At 40.5% G+C, this 24,886-nt stretch overlaps 1 protein-coding gene across 1 annotated transcript; it reads right to left on the bottom strand.

The window, feature by feature from the left end:
- Window positions 1-1,401: 1,401 nt before the first annotated feature.
- Window positions 1,402-18,134, bottom strand: LOC139474423 (toll-interacting protein B-like). The gene is made up of 7 exons (XM_071257436.1): window positions 18,070-18,134; window positions 15,351-15,515; window positions 14,507-14,640; window positions 11,554-11,602; window positions 8,811-8,963; window positions 6,508-6,610; window positions 1,402-4,165 (listed from the first exon to the last, which is right to left on the bottom strand). The coding sequence occupies exons 1-7, from the start codon at window positions 18,097-18,099 to the stop codon at window positions 3,924-3,926; spliced, it is 876 nt and encodes a 291-aa protein (XP_071113537.1). The 5' UTR covers window positions 18,100-18,134; the 3' UTR covers window positions 1,402-3,923.
- Window positions 18,135-24,886: the final 6,752 nt, after the last annotated feature.

Here is a 24,886-nt window from a genome sequence, read left to right as displayed (position 1 = left end):
GCTTTCATTGGCATCAACAGCTTAATCACATTGGCAACTGGAAAGAATACAAATAAATTGAAAACCATAAATTTTTAAAATAATATTCACACAATTTTAGACAAAATACTGGTGTAGCAAAACAAGATTCAGGCTGATATATCTTTCCAAAAATTATTTCATTGGTTTATCAGATTACCATTGGGTTTGTCTTCTTGTTTGGCATAAATCTTTCTCAGCATGCTTAAGTAGTATGAGAAATAACGACTCCATTCCCAGTGCAGAATAAATTCTTCAATTTACGTCACATCAACCAGTCACAATGACAATCTTATCACTTTGACTTACCATAGAAACAGGTCAGGGATAACCACATCTGTGGTTAATACATCCATCGAACACACAACACGATGTTGGAACCCACTTCCGAAATACAGACATTTTCTCTTACACATAGTTACGGTGTACACTCATGCACATAATTTCTTTTACTTTTTGGAAAGAATTTCTCATAAAATGTGCAGGCTCAAAGTGAAAATGTATTCATCAATGCCAGAAAGACCCTTTAGGCGAACACCTGGTGTCGATACTGACTGTCAGTGATCCATTCATTCAATGTGCACTGCTATTTTGACTTTTACGTCCAGTGGAGTCTGTCTCATTGGATAATCAACAGGCGTTAAACAAAAAAAGAAAAGAAAAAAAAAAAGGAGGTAAATAATGTAAATTTTCCCAGTTTGTAAATATGTCATTTTGCGCAGGCTTTATGTATTCCTGCATATGTATGTATTTTGGGCCAGTGGCCTTTCATTGAATAAATTGTCTGTCTGTCTGTCTGTCAACAGGCATTGATGTCTTATATTTTTTTTAAATATATTAGGCTGTGAGAAATATGCCTGAAGCAGAACACACCTCAGTGGCACATCATATCCCAGTCTGTGGTGACCCCTAACCATCTGGAGCATCTGCTGCCAAGTTTTAACACAGCTCAATAAAACAAAAGGGAAATTGATATTGGATGCAAAGTTCTTGCAGACCCATTACACTTCCTGGAGACATTCAGCGTGTGAGTGAGATTGGTTCAACACTGCTGTGTATCGGGTTCAGTTACATCACAGCGTGTAAGCTCGGAGTAGGAGGAAATCCCGAAGTGCTGCATGTCGAACGTTTACCTCTTGGGTGAACCCTTGGGTATGATGCTGAAGAACCAAGAATCAATCAGAACCAATCTGAGTGAGTGAGTGAGCGAGTGAGTTTGGTTTAACGTCGCTTTTAACAGTATTCCAGTTAAATCACGACATGTCAGCTTAATGCGTGAGGAAAGCTCGAAGTGATGCAGGTCTCAGACGTTTACCACTTCAGTGAAACCCACGAGCACGGGTATGGTGCTGACAACCTAGAAACATAATCTGGGCGAACCCACAATCATAGGTTTCTGACGTGCCCAAGGGATGCAACTCTGCACGGCGAATTGCGGTGTCACCCGTGCCCCCTGAGAACCAATCTGAACTCAACACCTATGGTAATAGGTTCCTGGCATGCCTGAGGGGTGCAACTCTGCACAACGAATTGGGGCACTTAGCAACTGTGTCAAGCATGCCCTTACAAAAGCATTCAGTCTTGTGCGCCTCTCTAATTACATTTTCCCACTACACACATAACCACATGCTATGCTCAGTCTTTGACCCCAATGGCAAGTATCACTGCGCAAGGATATATATCTTCTGGGTATGTTCCTACTGTCTTTAGACAAGCTTTCTCACCTAATGTTTGATGTTAACATCTTTACATATTTGTCTATGGGGTTAGCAAAGGATATACAAGTCACAAGGGGTGCGACAAGTCCTCCCACAATGGCGCATCATGATGCATTGTGCCACAATATGAGCAGTACATCATTAGGTCATGTATCGATACAAAACAAACACATGGATACATGTTTGCTTTACACCGCACTCAGCAGTATTCCAGCTATATGACGGCGGTCTGTAAATAATCAAGTCTGAACCTGATTGACATGAGCATCGATCCACACAATTGGGATACGATGACATGCATCAACCAAGTCAGCGAGCCTGACCACCCGATCCCATTAGTTGCCTTTTACGACAAGCATAGTCACCTTTGACGGCAAGCATGCAGGTACGTGTATAAGAAACTAGTCTGTTGGTATGAGAGAGTGTCAGTGAGTGGGTTTAACGCCACTTTGAACAGTATTCCAGTTATATCATGTCACGTCAGCTTACTGTGGGAGGAAAGCCAGTACAAACCTAGAAACATAATTGGGGCAAACCGTGAATCGAACCCACAATCATAGGTTCTTGGCATTTCTAAGGGGCACAACTCTGTATGGAAACTGGACTTTTATAGTCAGTTAACTCCCTGGCCTCAGGAAGATGCTTTGCACAGTATTTTAGTTACCATGGCAGCTCGATGCGGGAGAAAAAGCCAAAATTGATGCATGACACATTTACCCCTTTAGTATGTTAACCCATGAGCATGTGTATTGCAGTCTTGTGCTCATATGAGAGCCTTACCATCAAGATGTCTAGTGACAAAGAGTAATGTTACAGGTGTATTAATCATGTGATCATATCATAATATATACAGGCCAATGGAGTTGTCATGTTTTTGATTAAACTCTAATACTAATCAACTAAGTAGACAGTTAAAGCAGAAAATATGCATACATGTATTTACAATCGAGAGATATCGCACTTTAACATCACACCATACAAAATTGGTTCAGAAACTTTCCAAATTTTCAATGACATTTGCCCAGAAGGTTAGTCTCCATTTCAAAACATACGGTAAATACAAGATAAAAATAGTAAACCCACATAGAATATCTTCTAAGAAAAGCAAACTAAATTAACGTACTCATGTTAACACTGGCCATCTCTTTCTGAGCTCAACTTTCAACATTAAAAGTAAACAATGCTTCATAGTTATAAGAGTTCTTATGTCATCATTTCTGATGCCTATTTTTATCATACTTTGTGTCCGAAAAAAGTGAGTGAGTGAGTATGGTTAAACGCCGCTTTTAGCAATATTCCAGCAATATCTCGGCGGGGGACACCAGAAATGGGCTTCACACATTGTACCCAGGTCGGGAATCGAACCCGGGTCTTAGGTGTGATGAGCGAAAGCTTTAACCACTTGGCTACCCAACCGTCCCGTAGGAAAAAAGAATGAACTCACAATTCAATTACAAATACTGAAGGAAGGAGTACTTGTATCCATTGTATCTTGAATAAAATAATTGGATACATAAAGGTAGTCATCAAGTGTTCATTTCATTTGCTGCTTAATCAAAATTAATCGGACATTCAAGCTAGTGTATCTTAAGTCTTTACACAAGCTATTAAGTCCTTCCACAAAGTGTTACAAACAGATAGGATGCTTTGTCAAAAATACACATTCAGTACTCGATTCAGCATGATCCCCACCAAAACTGGAAATAGTCATAGCAAAGACTATGGACTCAAAATAGATATATACAATTAAATGCTTGTTCAGTGTTCCAAATAAAAGAGGGTTTTTGGGTGCTCGAAGTTTGCTCACATAGGACATTAATCCAGGATCCTCAAAAATCTTTAACCTTTAACAAAAGGGTAGTGACAAGGATGCCTTGAGAGTTACATCATTGATTTCAAACAATGCTTGCTCATGCAAAATTTGAAAATTGAAAAAATTGTTCATTCGATCATACACAAATGAAGCATAAAGATAGGGAGCCATGAAGACTGGCATCCCCTGAGGGTGGAGATATCAAATTCATGGACAACAGCACAGGGCTTTCAGATAACTGTAGCCCTTGAAAGACTCATAGCACAATTTGTGTTTTCTAATTAATGTGAATTATTTGGAACATTGATTGGTCCTGAAGGCGAACCTCATATTATGGTCATCCAGAATGTTTTAAGTATGTTGCATGTTTCCAGTTAGTCTGAATTCATGGACAGCAGTGAGTTGATGGTTGCATCCTTGTTGCCGCGGTTCGCCTCAAACACCGATTTCACCACCTCGTCTTCCATATTTGGGAACATGTCCTTGACCTGTTGGAGGTCCTGTTCTGTGTACAAAGGTCCTCGTTGCTGTTGCTGCTGCTGCTGCTGCACCATCTGCTGTGGGTACACCATCCCCGGCTGCACACCGGGCTGCATCCCTGGTGCAACTCCAACAACTAAAGGAAAAGCAAGGGTACTGTTGATCATGAAACTGAACGTGCCAGGTTCACCGCACATTGCATGAATCACATAATAAATACACCCAATAAACATTACATATTCAGAGTATGATGTCTGTTATATATACTTATCCTGGATTACATATTGCACATTCCTCATACTAAGGAACAGGGATAATTTTAGGGTGGAGCCTTGTGCTTTTAGCCCCTAAATTTGAAAAAAGGCCCACATTTTCAAATACAATGGGGCATTTTAACATTGAGCTGTATGGGCGTAACTCTGGACTATTTGAAATTTTGAAAGTTCCTAGAGTGAACCCTGAAGGAAGAGTGAGTGATGAGTGAGTTGGGTTTAACGCCGCTTTTAACAGTATTCCAGTTATATCACGGCGTGTCAGCTTAATGTGGGAGGAAAGCCCGAAGTGATGCAGGTTTCAGACGTTTACCACTTCGGTGAAACCCACGAGCACGGGTATGGTGCTGACAAACCTAGAAACATAATCAGGCGAACCAGGATTCGAACCCACAATCATAGGTTTCTGGCGTGCCCAAGGGACGACAAACTCTGCACAGCGAATCGCGGCGTCTTAGATGACTGGGCCACCCGTGCCCCCTCCTGAAGGAAGACCTAACTGGAACTGAATGATGATCTAGTAGCGTCTTCTGTACTCTTTTTCCCAACATGACCTCTATGACCTCCGTGACCTAGCCGGTAACTCCAGTATCATGGAAAGCTTCCTGTCTTGAGCAACAACGCAATCGTCGTGTTGTCCGTGGTGATCATCAACCTGGCGATGGTCAGTTGGTGAGCCCACTGTTGAACTGCCTGGGTGACAGCTTCTAGTTCCAGATTGTTGATGTGCCACTGTGTTTGTTCCGGAGACCATAGCCCTGCCGCCAACTGATCTAAGAGGTAGTCTCCCCATCCTTGGAGTGAGGCGTCTACGAAGAGGTGATGGGACGCCTTGAAGTCTGTCAAGGAGACACCATCTAAGGTGTTCAATGGGACCAACCACCAGTCCAGGTAACGTAATTGCTGGCTCCTAGGTGCCAGAAACAGTTGTAGCGGTCTGATGTTGAGCCGTCCCCTGCCTGTGAAGACTTGTGCTGCTTTGCGTAGGCCTCGTAGAACTTGCCCCTGGTGGACAGATTGGGGGCCTGCAATTGCTAGCTGGACAAATGTGACTATCTTCTCCAAACTCAACCAAACTCAACCAAACTCAATACAGTTTGAAAGACAAACATGAAAGGATAGATTCTTCGAAATCACATAAGAGATCATCTCTCACATCCTTCATAGGTAGTGAAGAAGAGCATTATGACATAAAGGGGTGTGTCTTCCGACACCAGACGTCACGGATGTCATGTTGGGCAAAAGAGATACGCTGATAGATCATCATTCATTTCAAGTTAGGACTCTGTAGTAAGAGCAATGTGCAGTATGTAATGCAGGGCCCTGTTCCACAAAGCAATACAAGCGCTAAGATGATCGTAACTCCCATACTTTAACATAGGCTTACGATGTTCGTAGCTCTAAGATCGATTTGTGGAACGGGGCCCAGGATAAGTTAAAAATAAAGAAACTATAAGTTGGACTTAGTGCTTCTCATGGTACTGTGCAAGTCTTTTCTATTTGGTTTACAATTGTTATGAAGGTGTCCCTGTTCTTGGTATTCTTGTCAAATAAGCTTATAAGTACAGGCAAACACAATGCATCCAGACATGAACCCAGTCTCTGAGCTAGGCCACAAGTCCGAAGATGAGTTTATTTAAATCTCTTCCGGTGTAGAAAGATTATCTTACACAAGGGCATATACTAATTGTACTGAAAATAATACAAAAATACTGTCCAGACCAGTAGACTTAACAGACTGTCCGACTGTCAACCTCATGAAATTGTCTCACAATAGTGAGTTAGTGAGTTGGGTGTAACGCCGCTTTAACAGTAATTACAGTTATATCGCAGCGTGTCAGCTTAATGTGGGAGGAAAACCCGAAGCGATGCAGGTGTCAGACTTTTAACACTTCGATGAAACCCACAAGCACGGGCATGGTGCTGACAAACCTACAAACATAATCGAGGCAAACCGGGATTCGAACCCACAATCATAGGATTCTGGCATGCCAAAAGGGACGCTACTCTGCACAGCGAATCGCGGCACCTTAGGCGACTGGGCCACCTATGCCTCCGTCTCACAATAACTCACACAAAAGACAACAAACATAAGTAGCTGTAAGCATTGCTAAATATCAATAAAAAAAGGAATGTTGCACATATTCCGGCAGTTGATATTTTTCTGCACGAATGCTACATGTGGAGTTGTTTGTCTCCTACTCACCGACAGGCTGTACTGCTGGATAGTACATAGGCATCATAGCGGGAACTGTCTGGAACGTGGGGGGCGCATACGTGAACGCTGATGCTGGCATATCTGCCGCAGCCTGAAGGACAAACAGTCTCATGGTACAGGTATATCACTATTGCCATGATGAGCTTATCAATAGTCAGTGCGTGGGTGAATGAGTGAGTGAGTTGGATTTAAAGCCACTTTGAAAAGTATTCCACATTTTGTCACCTTAACGTGAGAGGAAAGCCCGAAGTGAAGAGATTATAAATAGATTAACATCACCTCCCCCATCTACCAAGCACCTTGCCTTACATCATTTTATTATTAATACAGTTTTATAGAGCATATTATGTGAGTGTTCATGTCATACTATGTTTACGACACTCGTGCCTAAATTCTGGTATTTCACGAGCGAGAGTGTGGGAAATACCGGAATTTAGGCACGAGTGTCGTAAACATAGTATGTTCTATTTATTAGCAAAGAAGACAACTACCATCTTCCTGAGGCAAGAGCGTTAAATGACTATTAAAGTCCAGTTTCCACCCTTGTCGAACTAGGCTGGTATCATGGAGTAACATTTTGGCTTGACTAACATGTCTATTCATAGTCCAATCAAAATCGCTAACCGAAATCAAAATCCGGTTCGTAAACTGTCATGCAGATTTCGGTCGTTTGCAGGATTTGCAAAGCATGTGCACCGCCAACTCGTTGTCAGCAGATATTTTCCAAATCTTTTCATGTTTTTAATCAAAGTGCAGATGTGATTTGATGCATTTCGCTGTGTAAGACCCGTTTTATTATCGATCAGATCGTCCTGACTGGGCACCACTATTTTGTGTGAAGCAAACGGAAGTTATACGACAGGTGGAATCTGACTGGTCCATAGGGGAGGTTTAGAAGGGACATAATTGGTAATAGCCACTGGTGGCGCTACGATCGAGCCCAGTAATTCCAGCCCAGTTCGGCAAGGGTGGAAACTGGACTATTAAAGTCAGTTAACTCTCTTGCCTCGGGAAGAAGTATGTCTACCTACAGAGATGAATTTTAGTGTGCAGCTATAAGGACAGCAAGTCGCAACAGCTGCGGAACCACGATTTGTCGAATGACGTCAATAATCTTCAGCTATAACGTCGTTTATAGAGTGACATCATTCCGACCTCACATCACAATAAGATTCAAATGACGCCAACAATGCTGTCCGGATGACGTAAACAATACACTGTCGTTTTGTGACGTGATATGACCCTAGGGCACATAGGATTTTTATGTACCCCGATATGTTTGCCCTCGTAGGCAATAAACAGTGTTATTGCATGGGATGATGATAACACCTTTGCTCGTCTGTTGGTTCAAAGCTGGGATGTATGAAAAGGTGACAACAACTAAATTGTGAAAGGAATGCATGTCTTGGAATTGTTTTGAAAGTTGATAAATACATAAATTTTAATGGCTAAATCTGTAAAAGGTGACTATTCTTGTTGTAAGAGGCGACAGACAGGATCGGGTGATCAGGTTCGCTGAGTTGATTTATGCATGTCATTGTATCTTAATTGCATGGATCGATGTTCATGATGTCAATCACTGGATTGTCTGGTCCAGACTTGATTATTTACAGACTACCATCATATAGCTGGAATATTGCTGAGTGTGGATTAAACAACAAACAAACAAATAATTAGCTGACGAAGCAATTTTTTTAATAAACCAAAAAAGGATCAGGCAACACCAACTGATGGACTTCCGTTTCCTGAATTGCTGATAATAGAAGTGATGGGGCTTGCACTGATTGATGTCACAGATGTCGTATGGTTGTCCACAGGGTTTTTTGTGCTAATGGTTAAATAAGCTATCTGTGAAGTATTTATTCAAGAATTGACCTCACTATGTTTTAACTTTTAAAACCGTTCTGCACACTTTGAGTAAATCTTCCACGTGGTTCTACACAGTATGCACACTAGTTTTTATGTTTGTACCTCCATCAAAACAGAAAACTATTGAAGTCAATTCTTAAATAACAAACACTTTTTCATCTTTGTGGACACATCTTGGAATTTCATTGGTAGACCGCTGGACCATGTTGAATGCATGAGTGAGTGTCAGCTTGGGAGGAAAGCCTGATATGATGCAGGTCTCAGACATTTACCACTTTGGTGAAACCCACGAGCACGGGTATGGTGCCGACAAATCTAGAAACAAAACCAGGGCGAACAAGGATTTGAACCCAGGTTCGTAGGATTCTGCTGTGTCCAACGGACGCAACTCTGCCCCACTGAACCAGGTTGAAGTTACTTACTGTGAAGCTCATCACAAGGTTGATCATTCCCTCCTTCTCGTCTCCTTGGCGACCACTCAGAGGATACCAATCATCCGAAGTTTCGCCATTCAGGGACGATGCTGGAATAGTGACGTGGGCCCATGCAATCCGGTCATCCACCGTGAAGGACCTCTGTTGAAAAACACAGACGTTATTCTTTGTTGTCTTTTGCCACAGTTTTACATATTTTCTTGGTAGATATATATGCCAAGAGGCAAAGGCAAACCCTAAACAAACAAATTTTGTCACAGTTGAATTCCTGAAAAACATCCAAGATAAGCTTTGAGAAATGTTATTGATCTACTCATCCTATGTCACATGACCTGTGGTGCTAGATGAGTTTCAGTGGATTGTTTTTTTAGAAGCTGGAAACTTTGTTTAGGCATGTTTCCACTTAGGATCGAAAGAAGAATGAGAAATCCATAGTGTGAGATGGGAAAACATTTTTAAAATTTCAATTCGAGGAAATGGCTCATTCTAACACAAGATAATGAATTCTTGGGCATCATAAAGAAATTTCAAAGTTGTTGTCCATTGATGTTGGACAGGTTGAAGGGTAAACAAAAATGTCGGGATGTCAAATTGTCGGTATGTCAAAATGAACAAGCTCAGGGATCTAAACCAACACAGAGGCCAGTATTTGTCCCTAAGTCTGCAGCAAATGTCAGTATAAATTCCCAAACTTGAATTCTAACATTCAAAATTATGTTAATATAGTTCTATCTAATGTGAAGGCTTGGTCTGGTCAACTTGTATTTTAGTGATATGAGGGCAAATAAAGAAGGCCTCAATGCTTTGTTTTACATTACTGAATGTAATGTTAATACCGGTACACAATGTTAAAAGACCTCTGAACTTTGAGAAAACACTAAGTTTTATAAAATCCCCATTTCGAATAATATGACACTTTTCCCCCATATTTGGTTTGCTTCACACAAAATGGTAGCCCCCAGTCAAAATGATCTGATCAATAATCAAGATCTATATTGTGATAAAACGGGTCTTACATCGCGAAATGCATCAAATCACGTGAGCTCCTTGATTAAAAACATGAAAAGATTTGGAAAATATCTGCAGACAACGAGTTGGCAGTGCACATGCTTTGCAAATCCTGCAATCGACCGAAATCTGCACGACAGTTTACGAACCGGATTTCAATTTTGGTGCGCAAATTTGATTGGACTATGCATAGACTCGTTAGTCCAGCCAAAATGTAACTCCATAATACCAGGCTAGTTCGGAAAGGGTGGAAACTGGACTTTTATAGTCAGTTAACTCTCTTGGCTCAGGAAAATGGTCAAGGGCAGTTGGTTTGGAATCCTTGATAAAACCACAATTATAGTATGACTCTAAGTTATCGCAGGCTCTATTGTTGTGGTATCACTAAATCTCTTATCCACACACCCTGTCAACTGATTACTTATGCAATTCAAAGCACAATATTTCATTGCTTGATCGAATAGAGGACTCATTGCTGTATGTCACAGCTACTCGCAAGTATACATATTATCTATTTTTATGATAGTTTCTGGAGGGATTTTGAAGTGGAATTACACCTACCTTCATTCAAAATTGGTTAGAAAAGAACCCATTTGTTAAGATGAAGTCCCTTGACCCAACCTAAGCTGTATGCATAATCCAAAACAGGAAGTGATGTAAACCACATAATCCACCCGTATCAAGCCACAAAATAGCCATAACGTGATAATACAGAGTTGCCTGCCCTTGAGTCGCTAATGACAGGTACTTTGTTTACCTAACTCGGTGAAGAAAATCAGCATCGATCAATCCTAATTGATGTGTCATAAACGTTGAACAAGGAACAAGAAAATTCTGCGTGTGACATTTTTATTACGTTAGTAAGCATGTGCCATTAGTATCCATTATAATATAATATAATTTTCGTTGTGTTCATTGAAATTCCTGCATTCTGATTAGCTGCTTTGGTCACATGTTATTGCATTCATTTCCCAATGAATGTGAAAAATTAAGCCACGCCCACTGACGTGTACTACTTTTATTACCGGAATGTCGTGGAATCCCAATATTACAATCGAGGGAATTCCCTTTCTGTTCACGTTTATCGTCATGTACAGGACGTTTAGCGACTTTCATGCATATTCACTGTCCAAACTACCCTTTGAAACCGGATTCATACAGTTTGCACATCGTTTTATTCGACATATATCCCAATGAACCGAAAAATATAAACCGTCAATCCTTAATTAACTAACACCATAATATAGGATACCATCTTACACATGTTGATTATGGCAAATGTACCAACTGTTGGACACACCTCATCACAATGGACACAATAGTGTGAGGTGAAATTGGGTTTAACGTCGCGTCCAAGATTATTGCACTTATATAGCAACGTGCATGTACGTGTATGTGTTTGTGTGGCTGCTTGTACTAGTCCGGACTGATGCCGATTTATAGTGCTAGCTAACTGAGATACCATGCCGCAGTTTAACATGAATACCCCACTCAGACACAGTACACTGACTCCGGGCCAACCAGTCCTTGTTTTAGCCCCTTAATGCCGAGCACCAGACAGGGTAACAACAAGTACCATCTTTAAAAGTCTTTTGGTATGACGCGGCCGGGGATCGAACCCCGAACCTTCCGCTCTCCGGTCGGATGCTCTACCACTAGACACAATGGACTATTCATCATACAAAACATTCATGTTCAAAGAGCAACTGGTAAACTGTCTTACCTCATCAAAGATCTCGATATACATCGAATCCACTCCATTTGGGAGGTACCTAAACATAGAGCAACAGAGTCATTAATCACGACCTGCTTCCTTGTCCAACCAAGGGAAGATAACTCTCAGCAGATCTTGTGCCCCGGCGGCGCATGGGGTGAGTGATCAGATGTAAAGGGTGTCAGCTGGGTGAGTGAGCGAGTTTGGTTTAACGCTGCTTTTAGCAATATTCCAGCAATATCACGGCAGAGGACACCAGAAATGGGCTTCACACATTGTACCCATGTCGGGATTCGAACCCGGGTCTTCAGCGTGATGATCGAACGCTTTAACCACTAGGCTACCCGACCGCCCCAGGTGTCAGCTGGTCAGTATTAAGACAGTGAAACCTCATTTATCTGGACAGTTCCGCTCCAGATGTAATTGTCCACATCAACAAATCTCTGAATTAATAAAACATGAATCATATTAAAAGGATCTCCATGGAGTTATTAGACCTGGGACCACTTGCACAAGGCAATCTTAGCGCTACGACTATCGTAAGCCTATGTTAAAGTACGGGAGTTACAATCATTGTAGCCCAAAGATTGTTTTGTGCAAGTGGGCCCTGGTCAATGGTCGATTTTTGGCCCTGAGTCTGAAGTAACCGACAGTAAAAATTCCATTTGCACACACAAATTCCCAATACCTCAGAAATTACGAAAACAAGGACATTAAAAAAATCATTTTGAAGAATATCCAAATTTGCCTGCGAAAGGCACTTAGTTTGGAATCCTAGATATATTCCTAGAACCCGTTCCACAAAGCGACCCTAGTGCTAAGTTGGTCGTAACTCCATACTTTATCATAGGCTTACGATCAACATAGCACTAAGATTGCTTTTGGAATAAGGCCCTAATCCCTTTAAGGCTTAAAAAATAAAAGAATTGGTTCTCAGGCATTAGTTTTTGAAAATATAGACGAGGGCAGGCGGTGTCTTTTTGTCTTTTTTTTTGTTGTTGTTCAAATTAGTATGTAACCAAATAAACAATTGTGTAAATGAACCGGGGAAAGGGCCTCCCTACATAAATGTATACCCTGATAAGTAAAATACTGGAATACAGTGTTTGACTACCACTGGACTTTGAATATTTAAGGATTTTGGGGGTGTTTTTAGAAAATGGAAATAAAAACGAAACACGCGGTGCCTGAGAACCAAGACCATTTTTTTTTTTAGCCTAACTGTAGTAAAATGTTTCAGACAGTGATCATCTGGATGGTTTTCTGGATTAGGCAGAGTCTGGAATAAAAAGGTTTGACTGTGTGTATTTTTCACATCTAAATAGTTTGATATAAATATCCAACTGTTAACAGAAGGGGTGTCACTGTTCCTTGTGTTTTGCCAGCTGCCCTTCTTAACTCCTGCACCAATTCAAACTTGACTACACAACGTATGAAAACCAATCATTGTTCAACATTTTTGCATAAAGGTATCATGGTGTTTAACGATGACCTTCCACTCTCCGGGCGGACACTCAACCACTAGACCATGGAGGCGCTCCATAAAGATATCATAAATACAACTTACTAATATGATGAAGTCACAAGTAGAAGTGCTATCTCACATCAGCTCTTAGAGAAGGTAAGCTTTGGCTGACAAACCAGCAATCTGATTAAAATCAGATCTTATTTCTGGCTACCGCTAAACAAAGATCTGAGGACATCCCATTAGGGGTCACTTCAGAACGACGTTTCATCCGACCAATCAGAGCGTCGCTTACCAGATCATGAAAGTGACAGTCGGAATCTGTTTTCTAATCATGCAACCACAAAACATTTAACACGGGGTATTCCAACGACAGTTACAGGTTTTAAAATTATATCCATACAATCTAGGGCATCTATAAGCCATTCCAGAGTGTTCTTCTTATCAGTTTTAATTTTTTTAATCAAGAATAAGTCAAAATATGTTTCGAAGCGTAGTCGCCAGTTTGAAACTAGTGTTGTAAAGCATGAGAAAGCTGCCTTCTGATTGACAAATGTAGATTTCTTGTCAGTCATTTCATTGGTCGGTCAAAATCCGCGAAAGGTCGTTCTGACGTGACGCGTAATGGGATGTCCTCATATCTTTGCTTAGCGGTAGCGAGAAATAAGAACTGATTTTAATGAGATTGGACAAACCAGCGGGTGATGTTGTGTGCAATACTCATGCCATTGGATACAATGACCAACAGCTCGCCCACTTAACATTGACTTGCTTCTGGTCAATGACCACCCATAAAGTATTTTTCACTGACAACAGACATTATGACCATCTAATCCCCTGTCATTTCATTGATAGAGGGTATTCAGGGGACAAACATATCAATCATCAATCAGTGGTGATTGTGATTATAAACCTCTGTTTCACCAATCAGTATGGAGTATTTTCCAAACATATGGTAGGATGGGAATGCAGCATTTTCCCGAGGCAAGGGGGTTAATTGAGTATAAAAGTCCAGTTTCCACTCTTGCCAAATTAGCCTGGAATTATGGAGTGATATCTTGACTGGATTAACAAGTCTATGCATAGTCCAATCAAAAGCACGTAACGAAATCAACATCCAGTTCTTAAACTGATTTGATGCACTTCGTGAGGCAAGACCCGTTTTATTACAATTTAGATCTTGCTTATCGGTCAGATTGTCTTGACTGGGTGGCACCGTTTAACCTGAAGCAAATGCAAGCGACATTAGAGGTGGAATGTGATTGGTCAATAGGAGGGACATGGAAGGGACATAACTCGTAATAGCCACGGGTGGCGCTATGATTGAGCCCAGAAATTCAAGCCTAGTTCGGCAAGGGTCGAAACTGGACTTTTATATTCAGTTAACTCTCTTGCCTCGGGAAGAAGGGGAATGCATATGCCTCAGATCGATTCAATATTTAATTCATGTTAACAAAAGCTTTTCCTGCCACAGCAAGCATGACGCAAGCTCCTTACGTCTGCACAGTCTTGTTCCATCTGGGATTTTTTGCGCCATTACAAGCAGTGGGCGTCTCAAACACAGTGTGTCCCAGTCTGATTCGGCAGTAGGGGTCCATCTTGGTCAGACCGTAGTTCTTCGCCAGCTTGGCCTGAAGGTCAAACAAGCCATGTACTGTGACAATGACAATACTGTATAACCCACAAGGGAATTCCTTTTACATGTGAAAGTGCATAAGTAAATATCATATATGATAAGATACACGTGAAAACACATATAGCGATACACACAGAAACAGCACTGAAAAACAGCATGGAATATTTAACGAACTGTACCGCAGCAGAAACAACCATCTAAAAGCCAAGTACTTGCAGGGATAAAAGATCTTGATGATCTGTTTGTTCAAAGATGTGGCATTAGATATCGCCATCCAGAAGGTAAAGGAAAATTCTCTGAATTTAGAATGTGATGGTCAGATAAAATTGTATTAGAAGGATTAAGAACATGAGTGGCAACCCTAATAGCAACGAATATGCCATTTAGAAAGTGAAGTGGTCAAATGTAATAATGTTATATTTGGGATAACACATTCTTCGTAAAGTACAGATTCTCGTACTTTTTTGGGTTGAGTCCCGTCCTGGGTCTGAACCCACACTTGCCAGAGTGAGTGAGTTAGTGTGTGAGTATGGTTTTATGCCGCTTTTAGCAATATTCCAGCAATATCACGGCAGGGCCACCAGAAATGGGCTTCACACATTGTACCCATGTCGGGAATCGAACCCGGGTCCTCGGCGTGACGAGCGAACGCTTTAACCACTAGGCTACCCGACCGCCCCCTTGCCAGAGTGAGGCCAGACCTACCTGAACGACAGTAATGCTGAGTCTGCCAGCTATGTTGGCAGGCATCATCCCCACCCCTGCTTGCTGCTGAGCCTGCAGGATCTGGGCTATCCTCTCGTCCTCCATCATCTGTGTGGGTTGCCCCGAGATACGCAGGAAGTCATTGGGGAGATCCCCCACCATCACCTGTAGCAGACGACCGAACATGATTGAAATATGAATAAACATAATATTTACGGTGGCAGTCGCAGAAGCAGGATGTCATGGGAAGCACCCATCTAAGCCACCCCAAATCCCATATTTCAGACACCTTCTGTGTCAATCTGTGTCCGTCTCTCTATCATCATGATCAAGAGTTTTGTTTACTTTGTGACTGGTACTGTGTTACCTGAATGTTTTTTTCCCAAATCGGCCTCTGTGTCTACTGGTGTCCAAAATGCAATGTCTGAACCTCTCTATACAGTTATTGCAGAGATAGTCCAATAAATGTCCAATAAACTTATGCAGGTTATCCTATTCAGTGGGACAATACAGGAGAAATTAACACAACTGTTAAACTAAGGATTAGGGATCTTAATTCTGGGCAAAAGATTATGAACTAACATAGACTGAAAAATAACCAGAGTTTGCCACTAACGTGGCTATATTTCTAAATAGCAAAAGGCACCAGTTCAGCATGTACCTGACAGACCTGCAAAGTTTCATGAAAAAATATTGAACGGTTTATGAGTTATGCTCCGGAAACAAACCCTACCCTCACAGAACCTAAGTCCATATTGTTGCCATGGAAACGTAAAAAATAAAAATTTCTAAAATTCCTAAATAGCAAAAGGTACCAGTTCAGCATGAGTCCAATAGATATGCAAAGTTTCGTAGAGAAATATTTAACACACACACACACACGGACGGAACCCATTTCTATATCCCCCACCAATTTTGTTGGGACGAGGGATAAAAAGATATTGAGTAACTTTAAGAGCAGTGGTACATCGATGATTTACAAACCACCATCATATACCTCAACTATTGCTGAGTGTGGTGTTAAAATATATGAAGGAAAAAAAAAAGAAAGCTCCGCATATCAGTCGTTCATTGTACAATTGGCGTACCATGACACACTACAGGTCAAGTCAGCGAGCATTACGTGACTTTAACCACACTCTTGTTTGTGCCCCTCTCGGTTAGTTCTCCCTGCAAAGTTCTATTGTATGATAAACAACTCCCACTCGGCGTTTATTTCTTAAATACATGAAATCTTTCACAACATAAGTAATATAGAGTAAACTACGTTTATAACAAACACACTTTTAACAAACTGACAGATATAACAAAATGTGTTTTGATCCCGTCCATTTTCTGTATATGCTGTATTGATGTCTGGATGTTGATGAAATATAGTGATAGCTAAATAGACAGATTTTTTATTCATGCACCGATTGTCTTTAAATGTAATATCCAGTTAAGTATGACTGTTTAATAATCTCATACCAACTTTGACTGGAGTAGGTCCAATAGTTTTTCAGATATTGTAGTAAACGTTGGTACCTTAAATTACCTTTCAGACTATAAGTGACATGTTTTACGGTTGTTCATGTGATTAGCAAGAGAATTATGAATGTTTGGATCCATGAAATGGGAGTAGTGCACTTTACCAGGCGCACTTTTTCAGATCCAATTAGCGCTGTGGGGGCTCGAACGCGCTTCGCCGGCTCACCGGTTCTGCTAATTAATGCGTTAATTAGCCGACGCTCTACCACTGGACCACAGGCGCTATCACATGTAATCAGTGCTCGTTCAACGGGTCATTAGAATCCCCATTGACATGCACGCGTAATCAGTAAACAATGAATTGCGCATGCGTATGACGTCACGGTCCGCGCTCCCATTCATCTTTTCTTGAAACCACACCCGCAATTGTTTTTGTCAGCATGACCGACCAATGGGATTAAAAGGATTAACGCTTGTAAAGGTAAGAATTTATGGCTCACCCTTGCCCAAAGCAGGCTAACCCTAATGACCGAAAACGGGTGTTGGATCGTAAAGACGTGTAAGTTTCCCTAAGACCGATAAACGGGTGTTGAATCGTAAAGACGTGTAAGTTTCCCTAAGACCAATAAACGGGTTTTGGATCGTAAAGACGTGTAAGTTTCCCTAAGACCGAAAAGGGGTGTTTGATTGTAAAGATGTGTAAGTTTCCCTAAGATCGAAAACGGGTGTTGGATCGTAAAGCGAGAGTCACCAGTGCGTGAGGCACGGTAACGGTATAACGAGACAGCGGTGGCACTATAGCGCGGTAATTGAGCGGATGGTAGAGCTCGGGCTGCGCCCGGTAAACTGCATTGTTGCCCATGAAATTGGATCCCAAGCAAAGAGAAAAGATACTTTGACATCGGAGATGTGCGATTAGATTTGTCAACATGGTGAAGTAAGTGTCATTTTAGAATGAGCGCGACGACGTTACTGCGCCAGATAAAATGTGCAATTTAACACCTTTTCACTATATTATGGGTAACATTATTAAAACAATCGTTTTAAAATAATGACACAGGTCTACAAGTTGTAAAGTTGCGTAAACAATTTAGAAAAAAATAGCACCAGACAACACGGAAATAGAATGTTTTCATTCACAGAATCGTATGAAACACACCTCCGTTGCCTTAGTCCAGTCAAATAATGTAATTAAAGGGAAGATAAATGCAGATAAATATTGTTTAACAAATATTAAGCGAATAATAAGCACCTGATTTCGTCGATTTGTTGAAGCCGACATCTTGTTTGAGAATGATGATACACTGTCATGTGAAGAGGGAGGTAACTCTGTTATCGATTCATCATTGCGTACCACCAATAGTTATCTACGTCGGCAAGTGTTTGTCACCAAATTACCAATTCGTCTTTTCACGTTTATATAAATTTTGAAAGCAACGCGGACAGTTTTTCAATGTTATTTGTTTTTATTTGCTCTCGCTCGGGAAATATCGGTATTAAGATACTCGTGTCATAAACATAGTATGACATGAACACTCATATAATATCCTCTATATTTATTTCCTACGATGGGTGCAGGCTAAAACGGCACCTCAGGAAAACGTCACCGATTTCTCTGGCGAAAACGGCATTGCATTTGGCGAAAACGGCACCTCTATTTTTAATAATGATAAGAACGATTTTTGTAGTAATATATATGGTTTATTTACATGAAATTTGATGTATTTACATGTTATTGGATGTATGTGATGTATTTGCACAGACAGGTAAGAAGTCCTCGGCAATCTGAAAATATGAATAAAAGTTAAAATACAATATTCGTTCTGTTACAAAATTGCGGTTATTATGAGAATTTATACAATAGCATTATGTAGTTTATTTTATTATTATTTGTACCTCGAAGAACAAAGTCCCCGGCTCTTTGGGGCGCAACAGTTCCCGGGTTCAGTTCGCCAAGCGAATGAGGGTTGAGTGGTTTCGGCGTCCACCAGCCTGGTCAGGGTCGACGATCTCTGTTGAGCATCTTCAACGATACTGGCGCCCGATTTGTAGATGTTTTCAACAGCTTGTTTCTTTACCTAAACCATAATACGTTCATTTACTCTACTGTAACAATGAACTATTCAACATGTAATTGAGAGCTTATTGTAAATTACCGAGAACAATTACACCAATCAGTTATAACGACAATATTAATACCTCAACTCGGACTTGAATTGCTGTCAACACTGACATCAAAGTTACCGATCACATGATACAGCATGTTGATTTTTTCTGACATTCTTCTCGCATGCAACACATCGAAAGGCCATGATGAATAATTGTGATCTGATAGCACCATGTTTGACCTCTTAAATACAGTTTTAGCTTAAACTGAGTAAAAGTACTTAAAACTTCAAAGTGTATATAGTGTTTTCACAATAAGTTAGCTGCGCCTACCAATCAGAGTCGGCGAGTAAATTGGAGAAGGGGTCTAATTTCTTACTTGTTTTTATGTAAGTTAAACATATCGGGGTCGGAATGACGTCACACTAGAAAGACGTCATAGCTGAAGATTGTTGACGTCATTCGACAAATTGTGGTTCCGCTCCTGTTGCGACTTGCTGTCATTATAAATAAACACTAAACGCGTGTCTGCATGTAGACGTCTCATGCGGTAAAGAATATAACATAATTATATTCGAGTTCATGTCATACTATGTTTACTCGTGCCTAAATTCAGGTATATCCCCTCGCTCGGGAAATACCGGAATTTAGACACTCGTGTCGTATGACATGAACACGCATATAATGTCCTCCGTGTTGTCTATCGTTTCAGATACTAAAGTATAGTGTTAATTTTTCAATTCAGTTTTCCAACCTGATGCACAAATGTAATTATTAAGTTAGTACCGTATTCGACGTAATAAGCCCCCGGACGCTCTCAAAATTAGAAATAGGGGGCTCTTATTAGAATATTATTTTGGCGAAAAAACATAGTGGAAAGATAAATTTCGTGACTTATGCTGACAGACTGATTTTTTTATGTACGAGAGATATATCTTTCCATAATGTAATTGCCCATGAATGAGGGTGCATATAACACACGACTGCGTATTATACGCGGAAAAAAGAGAGTCTCGTGTACATTGATCAATCGGAAGGGGTGCCAATTGGGGTTGTTCACAAGCCAATATATTAGCAAATATCGCCGTGGACGCTTAAATTACGTCGAATACGGTATATAGACAATACGCCCAAGGGAGGTTGTGATTGGCGTAATGCAAATCAGTTATATCCGTTAATATAAATTTCAGTGTCCAACCTATCCCGTTATATTCTTTCCCGGAAAGCTATGTTTACCTATATTAATCATTTGCGTCAGGGGCCAGCCAGACCAATCAAAACTTTCTAGAGCAGGAAACGAGACCAGAAAGTGATGATCATTTTGCCCCGGGAAGAGGTAAAGTCATATTATATATCAAATGAAAGCTTGAAACATATGGATTACAAAAAATGCATGTCGTAATAAAAACGATGTGGACAGTTGTTTTTTTTATCAGGCATTTGAATGTAGGTAAATTTCGGTCAATTTTCTATGCTATTCCGAAATAAAATGACGGCAATACATACTTCATTGCTTGTAAATTATTTCATAGCGAGTCATTATGACTTGATGGCCACAGAATCTTTAAAGATATAGATTCTGAAGAACAGCTTGTACAATAAGTCATCCAAATAGGTATTGTACTTATATTGTACTTAAGTATAAGTGTAATCCTGTGCGAAGACAGTTAAAAGTGAATAATTCCTTAACTACTAACATGGCTTTATCCATGAAGCTATAGCTACTACCCTTTATGGTATGTTACATTGTTAGACAATTTCGCGCAGTATAAACAAATATTTTAACAGTTTCAACGAGATACCTTCACAGCGTTCACAGCGTTCGCAGCGTTCACAACAATCACAACGTCGTTCACAGCGTTCACACAAGTCCATCAGCATTGTTTGTGCATTTCTCCTGAGCCCCACAAGAACATAATTCAACGCATGTCAAATTATTTTGTCTGCATGTGCATCTGGTGTGACAGATACCACGTACACAGTGGCACACAAGGCTCTCAAGCAGCTCTGATGCAGATTGCCCTTCAAAGAAGTTCGGTACAAGCAACATGTTCACAGTTTTTGTCCACCCAAAGTCTAAAGGACTTCCAAGGTCAGGCAGTGCTTCGTGTGACTTCATCCAAATTTGGGGGCGGCCGTGTAACCTAGTGGTTAAGGCATTCACTCGTCACGCCGAAGACCCGGGTTCGAATCCCGACATGGGTACAATGTGTGATGCCCATTTATGGTGTCTCCCGCCGTGATATTGCTAGAATATTGCTAAAAGCGGCGTAAAACCAAACTCACTCACTCACTCACTCCAAATTTGTGTTTGCCCCATGCACGTTTTACGTGCTGTTCAAACCTGGACTCACAAGGAGGAGGGCAAGAGAGGTCTGTATTTCTTCTCATGCACATCCTAGCTCTCGTGAGGTTGAGGTCATGGTGAATGGGTTTCATGCTTTCTTTGGGGTCATACAAATATGCAGTCAGCCGTCTTGCAGCATTAGCTGCGTGGATTACATCAGCCAGAGTTATGGAACTGCTGGGTAACATGTTTGGTGACCCCTTGCCAGCAATACTCCACACTGATATTCTGTCGCCGAAAAAAGACAGAGTCTCGTTTTAAGTTTGTCACTTTTGTAGTTGCTGTTGTTTGAGGACTGATTTGTTATGAGTTCATTATATCTTGTGGTGAATTTTGCCATTGATAGAGCTTTTCCTTCCGTGAAAAGATCGATTTCTATCTCCTCCACTAGTTTTGCAAATGCCTCATCATACACAGATTTCTCAGAAATCGTGTGATCATCGTCATTGTCATTCATATGTTGTACTTGATTGGCTGCTCTCAGAAATCGTCTCATACAAGTCTCATGATATAAACCTTCTCGCCGTGATATTGCTGGAATATTGCTAAAAGCGGTGTAAAACCATACTCACTCACTCACTTCACCTTTTATCCTCCCAATTACACCCATGTCCCCCACTGCTATTGCTGCTGCATTTAGGTCAACAGCTCGTTCAAAAGACTGAATTGTGAGTAGTTTGTTGTTACCACGATGCTTTTTGAAGCCAGAGATTAAACAAGACGACCACTTTATTGATTTGACAGATCTAGGTATGAAAATGTCAGTGAATCATCATGCTTGACGTTTATGATGCGACTCAATACTTCATCTTGACGACTGTGTGCAGCTGAGACTACACGTTTTGAACCATGGATTGTTCCTAATGTGATGTCCCCGTCCTGTCGCCCACAAATCAGACACCGTTCGTGTACATCATTAAAAGAGAACTTATGTTTTTTCTTACTGGTTCCGGCTTTAGAGGGCTGGGGTCGCTTGAATTGCAAGGTTCCTTCATTAATCTGTAAATAAATCTTTGCTTGTGTTTTTCTTACAGAAAATATTCAACTTGCTTTCTTTGTGTTTTCTAGTATTAGAACGTGTAAACCGACAGACGCCTTTGTAATCATTATTAGCGGGGAGGAAAGCAGTATTAACCTTAGGCAGTGCGGCACGGTGTACGCCGTGTCTAGGTCTCTGGCCTAACTCATACCACTAGCACTTTTGTTTTTGGTCTTATTAAATCAGAAAAATATATATATTACACAACGTTTGTCGTCATTACGATCATTTAGCCAAAATATTTAATTTATCCTACTATTTAATACAGATACACATGGCAAGTGGCACGCTGCTAACAATGAAATGTGTGGGTCGGCGTTTCCCGAAGCATATTCACTGTATATTTTGATAAATCTTTATGATTTGAATTTATATTCGCTACAATACCAACGTTAACTGTGTGATATGTCTTGCATGAGCAGTATTTATCTCATTAACTATTTCCTGTGACCATTGTGCGTTTGTGTTTACGTTTATTGACAACAAGGGAGATCACTCCCAGCTGAGGATGTATGGACAACTACTTTTATATATACAGACATGTCGGCGTTTTATGATGCATATTTTGTTCCAAATTTCTAGATTAACGTCCATGTGAAATCCATTACGACAAATTTATTTTGATTCTACATACATTTTACTTTACCAAAATGCATACAAAAGGTATACCTCTTTCAGGGGCATAATAATATACGTTTCAATGGGAAATCCGGGAACGTTTGCTCGGCTATTCCTACAGTTTAGTCTTTGATACGCACGAGCACATAGTTGAATAATATGACTATAAGAACACTATCATTTTCCCTTTTCAATAGGTCCACACATTGACTATATCGATGTTCTCTACGCAAACATATGATATGTACAAATAATAAAGCTGTTTTTCACCTCTTTTTTTTATAAATATGAACATGTAGCAAATCCAACCGATGAAACTAAAACGCATTTGAGTTTTGTTATCAGTTATCGATACTTTGAACAAAGGTTCAATAAAAAGACGGATACTGATTTTTTTAACTAACCCAGTTCATGTCTTCCAATGGCATTTAGAAGTGATACACATAAGAGAGAGAGAGAATATTTGTGGATTTAACTTCTTTATTATGAGGAACATATAAAGCCAAATGAGGTCAAAACCGCAGCTAAAAAAATATCTTTTTTCAAAACTCGTCATTACGAGAATAAAGTTGTAATTACGAGTTCTTTAAAGTCGTTTTTGCGAGAATAAAGTCGTTATTACGAGTTCTTTAAAGTCGTTTTTGCGAGACTATAGCTCAGGTGATTAATGTACAACGATACAATGCTTATTTAACTGAACTGTTCAACCAGATTGCCATACGAGCAATGTTAATCACAACAATTGAGTAACTGTTTGATAGACATCACTTAAAAGTCTACGGATGAAAAAACAGACACGATTTATGGATGACAATTTTTTTATTTACTGTAAAGGCGACGTTTCGGCATAGATCTATACCGAAACGTCGCTTTCACAGTAACTAAAGAAGTAGTTATCCATGAATTGTGTCTACTTTAACACTTGACTAGTTTATCATTTTGGACAAGCGGAACAAAACGTGCCTCACGAGCCATGGTACTCCACATTAATTGACTATTAAATACTCCTTGACTGTTCTTAATTGTTCAGGTCAAGAAGAGTGGCCAGGGTAACCTATGGAAGCATCCCGAGAAACGCACAATCTGTATTTTACCTGCTTAACACCTGCATAGTCCTGTCAGGCATGTCAAGCTGAAACATAGTAGTCAGTATTTCCTACCAAGACTCGTCGTCACGTATTGATCAGCGTCGGATATGAAATGTCACCATTAACATAAATGTTTCATTATTATTGAGTTATATAGTTTATGCATCCCACAAATAAAATTATTATAAAAATGTTGTTATAAGCATGATAAGGCCATTTTTGTCTGCTTTGACTGGCTCCCGTCAGGTTTGGTATGAATCACTGGTTTGTCTGGCACATTTATATTTCACAGGTCGCCGTCATCAGTACTGTCTTCACAAGTATGATTGATCGTCACGCTGCGTCTTCAGTTCTTTATCTATTTGTGCAGTAACTTAGCAACGGGTTACACAACGAACAGTTAAAATGCAGTTGCGGAGACACAATCAGCCATCACCCAGTCCTCATTAGTAGGTCCCTCTGACAAGCATGGGGCAAGTGTGACTCTCTGGCTGCCTGGAATCCCCAAAGACGCATGTGACACTAAAGCTTACAATAACGAGTACACATGCGGGTGCGGCTAGAGTTGATCGTAGCTTTGAGTGAGCCAGTGTTTCAAGCTGTTGTCAACACAGTCTTTCCACGATGTTCGTCGTTTAAAGGCGCGCTCAGAATATTCCAGTTATGTGATGGACCGTAATCCGAGGCTGGCCCACACAAACCAGTGATCGACATAATGAATTGTCCCATGCTATTTCGGTAGTATATGCAATAATTGGGTCGGACTACCCTTCCATTTGGTCGCCTCTTCCCCATGGGGACCTATTCTAACAGTAATATACATGGTGCAGTACCACGAGTGAGTGAGTGTGGATTATTACCATCTGGATCA

This window comes from Haliotis cracherodii, unplaced genomic scaffold (assembly GCF_022045235.1).
Source record: "Haliotis cracherodii isolate W230 unplaced genomic scaffold, xgHalCrac1.p SCAF_3, whole genome shotgun sequence".
In the NCBI taxonomy this organism is placed as follows: Eukaryota; Metazoa; Mollusca; class Gastropoda; order Lepetellida; family Haliotidae; genus Haliotis; species Haliotis cracherodii.
The sequence above is the reverse complement of the archived record's forward strand: the minus strand, read 5'-3'. Positions and strand labels throughout refer to the sequence as shown.